We start from the raw sequence: 13854 nt of genomic DNA, 5'->3' as shown, positions 1-13854 counted from the left end.
TAACTGCAGCTCAGCCCATTAGATCAAAATAGGACTGAAAGCATGAACACCAAACTGTTTATGGTGATTATGCCTTTATACCTACAAAAGATGAGTGTAAATATCGAAATTTTATTCTCAATATTGCTATATTTGTTACTGTTTATTCCTCCATTTAGCTATGTTAGTTTTTCCTTTAAATATTTAGGTGCTCCAACATTGGGCACATATCTACAATTGTTCTCTCTTCTTGTATTGATTCCATTATAATGACCTTCTTTGTCTCTTTTTATCATTTTTTGTTTACAGTCTATTTTGTCTGATATAACTAGAGCTACCCTTGCTTTTTTCGTTTTCTCTTTTTTTTGGGGGGGGATGGGTTACCATTTGCCTGAAATGTCTTTTTCCATCACTTCACTTTCAACCTATGTGTACCTTTAAGGCTAAAGTAAGTCTTTAATAGGCAGCATATTTTTGGATCTTGTTTTTTCCTATCCATTTGGCTATTCTATGTCTTTTAATTAGAGAATTTAATCCATTTACATTTAAAGTAATTATTGATAGGTAAGGGCTTGCTATTGTCATTTTGTTAATTGTTTCCTGGATGTTTTGTAGGTTCCTTGTTCTTTGATTCTTATCCTGCTGTCTTTTTTGTGTGTGTTTTGTTGTCTTCTGGTATCAGTAGGCTTTGACTTCTTTATCATGTTGTTTTATGTAATTATTATAGGATTTCCCCTTGTGGTTACCATGAGGCTTACATAAAATATCTTAAATGTGTATCACCCTATTTTAAACTGATAACAACTTAACTTCAATAGAATTCATAAACTTTACACTTTTACTTCTCTTCCCCCTCACATTTTAGGTTATTGCTATTACATTTTTTTAAAAAATTCTTTAACTAAGGTTGTGTGTGTGTACAGTTAGTTACAATCTAACTGTAGTTAGTTGTGTGTGTACTGTTAGTTACAATCAAAATGAGAATGTATTCAATGCACTAAATAATAAAAATTATTCTAGACAATTATTCAGTAAGTTTGATACAGGTCAGTTGGAAAATGATTCTAAAACATTACTACTTAAGTCATTAATTTATTAATTGATATTAACTAGGAAAAATAAGGAAAAGCCTATGCTATCACTGCTTCTATATTAAAACTACAATCTGAATTTGTAGACCACACCTTCTATTAACCTCATCAATCTTTGCCAGTTCCTCAAGAAAAATAAATAAAATGAAAAGCCCCGGTGACTATCATACTATTATTGGTATGATGCAAGGAAATAGGGAAAGGTTAGATGTACAGTTTCTGGAAAAGATATATTTTCAACAAAGTCTTTTTGCTGTTTATTTGGCACCTCACACATACACACATCTTTATTCTTGTATGTTAAAGAATTTAATATAATAAACCCTCAACACATTTTTCAAGAATTTTATAATAATATTCTTCGATTAAAATCTCCTAGGGAGTTTCCAAAACAACCAACATACGTGCATGCGCACACACACCCACACGCACATTACAGCTAGTTTTGCACATCATGAGGTCCTGACACATGTTATTAAGTGAACAATTAGATGCTGTTAATTTTTTTTGGAAAGACATAGCACCTTGCATCTAAGTAATAAAATAGAAAAAGAGAATGGTATCTTGAAAACAGAAAAAATCCAAAGTTCTTTTAGTTTTAATATATTAAGAAAGTTTAATTAATATTCAAAAGTAACACATTTAGGACCTGAACACTATCAATTTGAATTATAAAAAATACAATCACAAAGAAGAAGGGCTGAAAGGATGTACATACAAAAGCCCTGATAACTCTATGCCATGTAGGCATGGTCCTAAACAGCAGCTTTCAGATGCTAATCCCCTCAGGATTAGTCTAAAATCAGATAATTAATATTATCACAGATGGCTAGGTATTAGAATATAAATTGATGTATTAGTATGTTGGAGACAAGTAAATGAAATAACCTTGACATACAGAAGAAATACATACATGCAAGATGAAATCTGAAACAGATTAACCAGAAGGAATGCACTTAAAAAAATCAAATATGGATTGATAAAAGGTATGAGGTTCACAGTTGACCATAAAAATCCTTGTGAGGAAAGAGTAAAAGGAGTCAGATTATTCAACCTCTTATTTACAGGAAGACCAACATGTTCTAGGACGAAGTCCCTATTAGATATTATAGGAGTTAATTTCATTGGTTTACATCAGAGACATCAAATGTACATGCTAAAGGTGCCAGATAGGAAACATCTGTAAAAGTACATAGAAAATATGTTCTCTTTTGTTTTTCTTGAAAAGTTCAATTCAGGCTACTATGTTACTATTTACTATTTTGAACCACGCATGGATACAAGAGATAAATCCACTTCTCTTCAATCGACTTCAAAAAAAATAATGTGCAAGCCTAAAGATAACATCAAGTAATACTTTTCTTCCATATTGGGAATCAACAGAAAATGATGGTGATTATGTCAAATGATAGTTAACTATATTAAGAAAGCTTAATGAACAGTCAAAAGTAACACATTTAGGATCTGAACATTATCAATTTCAAATATAAAAATTTAACCACAAAAAAGAAGGGCAAGAAGGGCACCACATCTAATGTGGTGTCATGTCCATGGTTCTTCTTCTTAACTCTGTTTTCTACCACAACGGAATGAAACCCTAGTGTTATCAGATCCTCTGATATCTCAAAAGGAAAACAATTTCATGTTGCAATAATACACTTAATTGATTTTTTTTAAATGTTCATTACCAAATCAATTTTTTTAAACTCATGTGGTCCAAACAAAATGAGTCCCTGGGGATCACCAGCTTCAATCATCTGGTTTAATCTGTTCTTTCCCAATGATTTAATGGCAAATTTAGAAAATACCTTCACATTTATTTTTCATAATGCTTTCCTACTTATTCCATCCCAGTCTTTGGCCCGTGTTCACTACCGTTGCTAAGAGATGATAATAAAAAAACAATTCTGTTTTGTCATAACAATAATCCTACTGGTTCTGATAAAAACAAAACAATAACAAAAAATTATTTGCAACAAAGCATTAATCAGGTTTGATCTGTGTTATGGACTGAATTACATCCCTCTCAAAATCATATGTTAAAGCCCTAACTCTCAGTGTGACTGAATTTGGACACAGGGCCTTTAGGGAAGTAATTAACGTTAAATGAGGCCATAAGGGTAGGGCCCTAATCCTATAGGGCTAGTGTCATAAGAAGAAGAGACACTCTCTGACTCCTAACCTTCAACTTCTCCAACCATACCGCCAGCCCCCACATGAGAGGTGGCCGTCTACAAGGCAAGGAGAAGTCTCACCAGAAACCAACCCTGGCAACGTGATCTTTGACTTCTAGGCTCCAGAGCTGTGAGAAAATAAATACCTATTGTTTAAGCTACCCAGTTTTGTTATGGCAGCCCTAGCAAACTAATACAGTATGACCTATGGCTCCAGTCAATTCCTATTGAGCCTTTATTCCATTGCCATACAAAATTAAAAATAGGTTATAGTTAGATGCTTGATATGAATTGAATAAGTATCAGAATATATTATTAATCCTATGAAACAAATTAACTTATGGAAATTTAATCACCAATAATCAATTAAGAGAATCAGAGTCTGTTAGAGAAACACCCGGTATCTATCATTCATTAAGTATCTTGGAGAAACAGCTTGGAACACAGTATAGGAATAACTTTACCAATTCCAAACAATAATTTGCTGACAAGGCTATTAGTCACAGTGCAAACACCATTCTATTAACCACTCACAAGAGCATCTTACAGATTACATAATAGGCTTATTTATTTAACTACATCAACAAGTATCGCTAAGTAAGCCAAAATAGGGAAAGAATTTCTAAATAAGGTAGTTTTTTACCTTCTTAGTTGACAGCTTGCAACTAGGTGGGAATATTTTGAAGTACCTAGTAAAACAATCAAAATGATCTTTTTAATCTGTAAGAATCCTCTAATGAGATTCACTGGAATAATATACCGAAAGTCACTAAGGAGTGACTCAAAGCTAAAAACCAAGGAAAACAGAAAATTCAAATAAAACATTATAGTTGACAGAGTTAACAATAATATCAGGAACCATAATTTTGCTGCTTTTAACTACTATGCTTCCTTCACCAAAACTCTAAAAACAATTTTGAGAGAAAATGCTTACGTAAGAACCAGAGATAAAGAGGATGGCAATTCTTTAAAATGTGCTAGATCACCAAAACAAGAATTAAACCAGAACTGCAAAGTTCAAATCTAAATCAACCTCAGAATATAATTTTCAATTATACTTTCTCCACTTTTCTGCTTGGTTTGAAAATAATCTGGAAGAAATATACCCATAATCATAGTACATATTTAAAAATACAAAATGCTTCCTCCAATTAAGCTGAGTTTGTTCCCTGTATACTACGTAAGGATATTTCCACCACGTGAATGAAGATACCTGAGTATTTGTATCACATTTTGATGTCTACACTGGAACGATAAAATACTAGATGGTCATTTGCATCCTTCAACAAGAATTAAATACAGTAGGTCTAATACTTCTCACACAATAACTGTCTTTAAAAAATCCACATCACTAAAAAGACAATATATAAATGTAAGGTTTATATTCAAGTGTAGGTCACACAATCAGTAGAAAAAAACAATGGCACAGAGTTCAGAGATCCAAGTTCCCAAACCCTTCGCAGAAACTAGTTTTATGTCCTTAGATAAAACTCAAAACTCCCAGGACCCGTTTCTCATCTACAAAATGAGAAAGTCAAACTTCACAATCTCTAATGCTGCTTCAGTTACAATGCAAAAACAGTAGGGAAAAGCAAATGCTTGTCAACGCGTGAAACACGTTATACTGATACTATAAAAAGTGTGACTCTTTGGGATGATACCAAATAGGATAATATAGGAAAATCCCCAAATAACTTGGAAGTATATTTCTTATTTATATAATCTTAAAATTTACAGTACTGATCAAAGAAAACCAATATTTGAGAACTGACATATTTACTGAAATCTAATCTGCTTGTTATTTATTCATTGGTGATACTTAAGCTGAGGAAGTAACCTGAGTAGGAAAAGGCAGCAAGGCTAATTACTCTCTAAAAAAAAATATTTATTGAGCATTTAGCCAAGCCTGTGGTAAGCACTAAAGATGCAATAGGAACAGGATAGACACAGGTCACCCCTCATAACGCTTACAGATTAAAGAAAGAGGAGAAGAGTAAATGGGAGTTTCAATACAGTGGGATAAAGGCCAAGAAGGAAAAGAACTTCAGAGCCAAAGAAGCATATAAATTCTCCTAAGATACACCTTTGTGCATCTTAAGAGAATAATTAATACCAGACTCCCAGAATTAAATGTGCTCTCTAAACAAAAGAGTACTGAGACTCCTGCATTGTGCTGAAGAGCAGTTGACATCAGCTTTTTTATTCACTATCATAAAATGATCAGTTAAGATCTGGGATCAAGAGTGATGCTTGCTAGTATTGTGGTTCCATCCTGAAAGTGACTGCCTGATGGCTCTAGATTTGATGATTTGTGCCTACTTTCTCACTGCAAGTGTCTTAGCTACTTCTCATTTCTCTCCATGATTTGAAGCTAAACTCTGCTCTATGCCTTTGTCCTTGCTTCTCTTTAGGCATTCCTGTCCAGATGGAACTTTCTGGATATCAATCCCTGTGGTGGAAACTCTTCCAATACTTCTGCTAGCTTGCCTACCTAGGACCCTGCATGTCTGTCTATTCCAATACTAACCTTTGACTGTAGTCTTCTAGTTTAAATGGAAAATCCTGGGCACCTCCTTCTCCATCAGCCTCTGACATAACATTAAACATCACTTGCATACTGTCACCAAAATGTTTCTTCAGTCTGTCCCTTCCTCTGAATCTCTACAATTTCCTAAATTCAAACTTTCACCCTACCTCAACCAGAGTCCTGGGTCTCACTCAAAGACCTCTTAACTGGTGTTCCTGCCTTTGGGCTTCCCACCTCTAATCTACCTTTCACAGCACTATCAGAGTGATGCTTCTAAACTATGAATACGAACATTTCACTCTCCTGTTCAAAACTCCTTCATGATTCCCCACTAAATGCAGAGCTGACCCAACCTTTGAAAATGGCATACAATGCTCTTCTTGATGGATCTAATCTCTCCCTCCTTCTGGAGCCTCATCCCTGACATTCCCTGACTCACATTTCCATACTGTATGTAGTACTGCCAAATCACTTGGGGTTTCTTTTGCATTTATCATGCTGTTTCTCTTCCAGGCCATTCCTACAATTGTTTACTCTGTATGCATGTTCCTTCCTCTTTACCTGGCTGGCTTCAAGATTTATCTGCGACATCAGCCTCCAAGACAGTTTTTACATACCTCTGTTACAGCTCTTACATATAATGTTGAAATTATCTACATAAGTGTCGACTTTTCTAGGGAAAACATGTTCCTCAAGAGGAAGGATCATTCCTTTAATTCATTCGTTATATCCACAGCATGTAATATAAAATTGGGGCATAGTAGCTACTTAGAAAATTCTCTGCTAAACTGAATAAAACTTGGCCTCTGCATGCCTTGTCAGGATTTATGATAAACACAAATCCTTTATCTATGGGAACTCCTTGCATAACTTAACGACCACCTCAACCCTCTTCCTCCCTGCAGTGTATTATTCTTACCCTTTATTGGTCATTTTATCTATGAACCTGGTCCAACTCTTAGTTGGGCTTCATGTTTATGTTATGTCACCAATGCCAACCAAGCAACAGTGACACAATTCCCACCCAGTCCCTTAGTTCTTCTACAATTAACACTAAAAGAAGAAATTCATTTGGCAGATTTATGAAAACAATTACCAAATGCAATCAGAGGTCCTTCCAATACAGCAAGATGTCAGCATGGACTAGCTGAATAGCAATTCTACTTTCCATGTAGTTTTTGTCCTTTGATGTCAGATCTTATCTTCAATACTTATAGAGCTGTCCAGTCATAGTTCACGGGAATTACAGTATTGTAGCCCATCAATAACCTAAGCCATCTTTCTAGTAAATAGAGTCAATTCCTCCTTAGTCAGTTGGTCAGCGTAGCATTGCTTATCATGACCCTTTTACCCTGTAGAGGAACAGTTGCCTCATGCAGTATTAAAACTTGTCTGATCGGAAGTTCAATCCCATTAAATGATAAGGGAAAACGGCTCACTCGCTCCCAAATTAAAGAGCTATGATTAAGAGTCATCTCTGGCTCTCATAATTTAATTGAACAACAGCAGTGAAAGCTTTCTGTTCAGAAATGATAAAGATTTTAACTTGAAAGAAAATTCCAAGTACATTGCTCTGCTGTCAAAATTGTGGAGTTGGGAAAAAAAGAGAAATTCTTTATTAATGCACAAGAAGTTTCTATCTAAAAAATTCTGAGACAGCAAAACATGTCTATTCTAAATTTACTATACAGGTAGCATAAATACAAGTTTGCATTTGGTTCTATCAAAAATGGTTAGGTATGCACGGGATCACTGTATTTAAAGTAGGAGAGAAAATTTTATAAGGCTGAGTAAATTTCAATGTTCAATCATAATACTGTTAGTTTCTTATTAAGAATTTTTTTTTAAAGAGGCTTCTCTAATGAATATCTGGTTTTCAAAAGTGAACTCTGTTTTTGCACCACCTCCCACCTGTACCTTACTCACAAATCTCAGGGCCTTATCTGTGTTGACTCAAATATTCATCTTCCTGCCACTGTTATACTTAGCCAATTAGAGTACTTCTACATATTGTGTGTATGACTACGTTTAAACATTGTATTTCTGCAGAAGCCTTCTGTGACATGCTGGCAGTGTCATACCCTCCCAGCCTCCCAACATGAACACCATAGTTCTTCCTTCTTCTGTGTTCCTTTGTCAATGTTTACATATTTCTATAACAATATAAAACACTTTATGGATTTCTATAACAATGTAAAACACTTTATGGATTTCTAAAATTTGTTTACATCTACATTTTCCCTATTAACTTTCACAGCTTGCTAACACTTACTTAATATCCCCAATGTCTGTATACAAAACAGTACTCAATCAACAAATCTTGGCTGAATGAACAAAGACTTTAAATCGTAATACACATAATAATAAGAATGTTAATTGTGAATCTGACATGGCATGTAATACATTTTCCCACTCTTTATATGGCACTGAGAAAGTCACATACCTTCTCAGAAACCTCACTTTGCTCATATTTTTAAATAAGGATATTGTACAAACTTGAAGTTTCTTTCTTGCAATAAAATCCTAAGTTGGACCACAATTGGTGAGGTTTATAGTACAGTTGGTTTTCTTATAGAATTTAAATGGGATGGAAGATTTTAGTAATTTAAAGCTGAAAAAAACTATTCTAAAAAGGAATGCAAGTGCTTAAGTATTGATAATTGAATAAACAGGTATCAACATCTTATATGGTCATAACTCTCTATATATTTCAATTAGTGAATTTCTAAGTTGATTTGATCTATGAAGATAGCTGATAACTATCTCACAGTGTAGAAGAATCTTTTTTGCTAAAATGAGCAAATTGTTCAATTGATTTATTTTTGGTTACCTTCCACTAAATTTAAATCATAATGCCAAAGAATCATGAAGCAGCAAAGTTATCTTCAGAACACAAAGCTTACCCCTCCCATTTTGTAAATGAGAAAACAAAGACACCCAGAGAGATGACTGATTTGCTTGAGCCACAAAGAGATTTGGCAGGCTTTGAGCTAACCCTCAAGAATCAGAATATAAGTATATATGTGTAAATGAAGGTTGGATACAGCTGCCCTGACCTTTGTGCACCTCCAGAGACAAGGCCTATCCCAAGGAAAAGGCAGAGGAATTTGTCTCTCCGACAGTCTAATTCTGATATTTCAACAGTTTTACTTACTGTCATTTATTCTCTCATTCCATGCCTATATATTTAAGCTAATTTTTAAATGTTAAACTAAAAGAACATGGAAGTTTCTGGAATGCATTACAATGATATCTTTCCCAGCAATGAAGTATTATGCTTTCATATGCTCAGTTATATGTCAAAATATATGACTAGCCCAAATAGGATGGCTTGAATGTCATAAACATTATGAAAACTTTAGGATTCAAAGATTAATTACCTTGCTTTCTGCTAACCAGCGATGTGGGTCATAATTAATATCAGGACCAGATGAAAAAACCTACAAAAAAGAGGAAATCGTCTATTAGATTTTTCTCTGAGGTGAACTTACATAAATGAAAATTCTTCATCATTACATCCAAAAGTTTAGTGTCTAAACTTAAGGGTTTAAAAAGAAGAAAGTTCATACCAAGTATGAAACCAATTCCAAACCATTATTTATTTAACATGCCTATTTATGTAAGCATGTATATATGTATCCATGTATGTATGTATGTATGTATTGACAGTAAATATTTAGCTCACATAGAGAGACATGAATCACCTTTCAAGTGCTATTACTGCTTGAATCACTGAGTCTGATTCCATGGAGTTCTGCATGGCAGGCAGCCTCATTTAAACCAATTTATTTCATTTGTGTTTGTTTCTTTTCCTCAGTTTTGTCCCAGGTAATGTATTTCACAGTGAGTTAGATGTAATTACATAGAAACCTAATTCTTTGTCTCATTTTTCCTTCTCTAATTTTATACTATGCGGGCCATTTTGTCTCATTAATGGTTGTGCAGAACTGACAGAACCTAATCAATATGACTTCATACCAACATCGCTTTGTAATTCATGATGGTAACAAAATTCTACCTTCACACCAACTCATTTATAAAATCCCTTGTCCTCTGGTTCTGCCTTATTACTGATAAAACTACACTCAAAGGTTGTCAATGGCTTCCTAATTTTAAACACAAGTTTTTCTCAATGCCTACCTTCTTTGAACTCTGTGCTACCTATGATATTTTTGCATCACTTTTTCCTAGAAATTTTCTGCTTAAAAATATCCTATCCCTTTGCAAGAGATGTCTATTCCTATTCTCAAATACTTCTATACTTCTTAATGTGTGTGCACATCATTCCCCTAAGGAATATCATTAGGTAATTCATTTAGACATATGATGAATGCATAATGAGCGCTGACTACATGCCATATACAAGAGTATTATATTCTTATAGCCAACCTTTCCCTCATCCATGTTTCTCATTATCTAAATCTCACTCAACTCTTGTGCCTTGCCCGCCTTTTCAGTGAGATTTCCCTTAATCACTCTAGTCCATAGTGTTTTCTTCCTCTTCTACCTCTGTACCATGTTGAATATTTGTAAACATCAATTTGTCATTGATTATGATGTTTTTATTATTCTTTTTCATGGATCTATGTCATAGTCTCAAGTCTTCAGTGATCTAAGGTATAGTGCTCAAGATTAAAGTCCAAAATAATTTGAGATAAGTACAATGTTCATATTTTGTGACTTGCTTTACAAATTTATATATAGTTTAGTATTTAAGAACAGTCACTTGATCACTTATAAGTGGTGTGACTTAATTCCTCTAAGCTGTAGGTTACCATCTGTAAAGTGAGTAAACTACCTCCTCAGGCCAAGGTATAAATTAAATAAAATGGGTGTTAGCACAGTGTCAGGCATACAGAACACCATTATCACTACTAACTGCGTATCAAGATATAAGCATCAATAAATACACTTCAGGGCTTCCCTGGTGGCACAGTCTTTGAGAGTCTGCCTGTCGATGCAGGAGATACGGGTTCGTGCCCCGGTTCGGGAGGATCCCACATGCCGTGAAGCGGCTGGGCCCGTGAGCCATGGCCGCTAAGCCTCCGCGTCCGGAGCCTGTGCTCCACAACGGGAGAGGCCACAACAGTGAGAGACCCGTGTACCACAAAAATAAATAAATAAATGCACTTCAAAGTCTATTATGACGAGCACTGTAACAGGTATTTGTCATAAAAAGATTAGAGAAACAGAAGCCATATACATGGTAATATGAGTATACTACAAAAAAAGCTCTACATAATAAGGACAGCTATCATTAGTTGAGTATCTACTAAGTGCAAGATACTTCACACTATGATGTGCACCTTCTATATCTATTTTTACTTCATCTTCATAATAACCCAACTTATAAATGGGACATGAATTCTTAGAATAGAGATTACATAACTCATCCAAGGTCATATATTAACAATCTGAACCCACATCTGTCTTGGTCCAAAGCCTATCCTCTTCATGCTCCACAAATAAATGTTAAAACCAAGTGTTAGGGGAAAAGCTCTGGAATTATCAAAGATTGGTCAATGAAAATGTTGTATCTTTAATTCAGACACTTTTCTAATTGCTTCATAATAGTGGTGGTTTATTAAGTGTCTAACCATAGGTTTTCAATCACTGCATGCACTTACTAATGTGGAATAATAAATATGGCACTGAAAAAAGAAAATATAATTAGAAATAATGTCAATATTCCCAAAGACTTTTCTCAGACTCATTTGCTGCATATCTATTATGCAATCCATTCCATAGACAGTCACTTTCTACATAAAATGGCTGAAAATTTCATGAGCAATATTTCAAAAATGAACAAATGACCAGGAATAATTGGAATTATTCCATTTTTGAAAACATTTTACAAGGACCACCGATCTCCCCTATATTTCTGAACTATAAGGCAAAGAATCAATTTTATTTTAACAAACACCTTGGTGGTTTCTGTGAGGTGAGAGCAAGTGTTATGTTCTTGAGTATTCCTCTCTTTTTTTTTTTTTCAATTTTATAGGAATGAAACAACAGAAGTTATTAATGGAAAGAGACCCACAATGAAAAAAAAAGAATTCTTAAAAAAAAATCTTAATAGAATTTCCATTCTTTTAGATTTACTTTCCACCCATCACTAAGATTGAATTAGTCTTTCTCTAGGGGAAGAGGTGTAAAGACCTATTACCACAGTCACTGCATTCTTGAAAGCCTATTAAAGAATAGGGTACTTTTCAGAATATTGGAAGGATAATTTGAACCTCATAAAGAAATAAAATATTTAAGCCATCTGCTATCTGCACACTATGCTTTAGCCTGTAATTGGCCATAACAAGGTTTATATATCTTATAACACAATCCAAATGTTTCCATTTTTACATCACTACTTGACTGAAAACAAGCCATCCTGACACAAATTCTTAAATACAGAATAAATAGTGCATTGTTAATCTGTGCATCTTTGTGATAAAATTAGGATTTCAAGGCTTTAAATATATGTAAACAAGACAAGTCCCAAATAAAGCATCATTCGACAGGGAAAAGAATAAACCAGCATTATAACAGGACTGAAAGTTGGTTTTCCCCTAAAGCCAATTACTTCTCGTACTTGGCTCAGAGTCCTCTCAAACTGACGTCTGAGCCTTTTAAAAAATGTATATAAAAATATATATTGTAGAAATTCCATCAACTCCACCAAATTCTACCAGCTGAAATATTTCTTTTAAAGTTGAATCCTAAGGCACAAGTGTAGAATTATCATTTGATTTTCTTTAAAACATTACTTAAGGAAAAAAAAAAAAAAAGATGGGCAGGAAGAGAGGAACAGCAGGAAGAAAGAGGGGAAAGTAGTTTAGGGAAGAGTATTTTTTTTTTAATTAATTTATTTATTTAATTTTGGCTGCATTAGATCTTCGTTGCTGTGCGCAGGCTTTATCTAGTTGCGGCGAGCCAGGGCTACTCTTCGTTGCGGTGCATGGGCTTCTCACTGTGGTGGCTTCTCTTATTGCAGAGCATGTTCTCTAGGCACGCAGGCTTCAGTAGTTGTGTCTCGCAGGCTCTAGAGCACAGGCTCAGTAGTTGTGGCACATGGGCTTAGCTGCTCCGCGGCATGTGGGATCTTCCTGAACCAGGGCTCAAACCCGCATCCCCTGCACTGGCAGGCGGATTCTTAACCACTGTGCCACCAGGAAAGTCCAAGGGAAGAATATTTTACATGAGAAAAAAGATGAATGACAAAATAATAAGAAGAAACATCTGAAGAGGTTTAAAAAAACCTTTATGCATAATATCATAATTCGAGTGCTGTCATATCATCAAATGAAATAAATACGGGGTAAATGATGGGCTAAATTATAATGTACTCTGGTTATACCATATTAAAGCACTGCAATGCTCTTTGTATGTAACACAGCAGTACTAGAACCTAGAGTCAGAAGAGGCGCTTACCTTCAAGGAATTAAGAACATCCATGATTAACATGTTTTTATTTATCATTTCACTAGGACTACATATTGAGTAGCAATAAGCCATTTTAAAGATAGGAAAACGAAAGTAAATGTAATTTTTTTAAATAGGGAAGGCAAATAGCATAGTGGTTACTTGTTTAAGCTCCACAGTTGGACACCCGAGGTTTGAAGTCCTAGTTCTAGCTTTTGACTAGATACGTGGCCAGGGGCAAGTTACTAACCCTTCCAAGCCTTGTTTTCTCTTTTCTAAAATGGATTTAATCTGAGTACCTAAAGGATAGAGTGGTTTCAGCAATTAAGGGAGAGAATGCATACACCGGTACTTACTTACACGGTATCTGTAATATAATTAGTACTCAAAAGATGTTAGCCAGTAATATACTAACAACAACAAAAATAACCAGTGATAATAAAAAATTCAAAATCCAGGCTTCTTCACTCGAAGGATTTTGTTTTAGTCAGAACTGCTGCTTCCCTTGTAAGACATTTTCTTTTACAGAGTGAGATACAGGCAGTTCAGTGGAATAAAAGCATACTATCTCTTACCATGAATGTACAATAGATAAAATAGCTCATTCTAAAAAATGCAAGATATTATTTTGTTTCATAAAACCCTCTGGAATAAAAATGTGACTACC

At 34.6% G+C, this 13854-nt stretch overlaps 1 protein-coding gene across 1 annotated transcript in view; it reads right to left on the bottom strand.

Moving 5' to 3' along the window:
* CEP128 (centrosomal protein 128) overlaps positions 1 to 13854 on the bottom strand; it is a 412227-nt gene that overhangs the window by 236422 nt on the left and 161951 nt on the right. The window contains exon 16 of the mRNA XM_065871644.1: positions 9152 to 9211. Within this exon, the coding sequence (XP_065727716.1) occupies positions 9152 to 9211 (60 nt within the window). The remainder of the gene's footprint in view (positions 1 to 9151; positions 9212 to 13854) is intronic.

This window comes from Phocoena phocoena, chromosome 2, assembly GCF_963924675.1.
Source record: "Phocoena phocoena chromosome 2, mPhoPho1.1, whole genome shotgun sequence".
Classification (NCBI taxonomy): Eukaryota; Metazoa; Chordata; class Mammalia; order Artiodactyla; family Phocoenidae; genus Phocoena; species Phocoena phocoena.
Note: the sequence above shows the minus strand (reverse complement) of the source record. Positions and strands in the feature narration are given on the sequence as shown.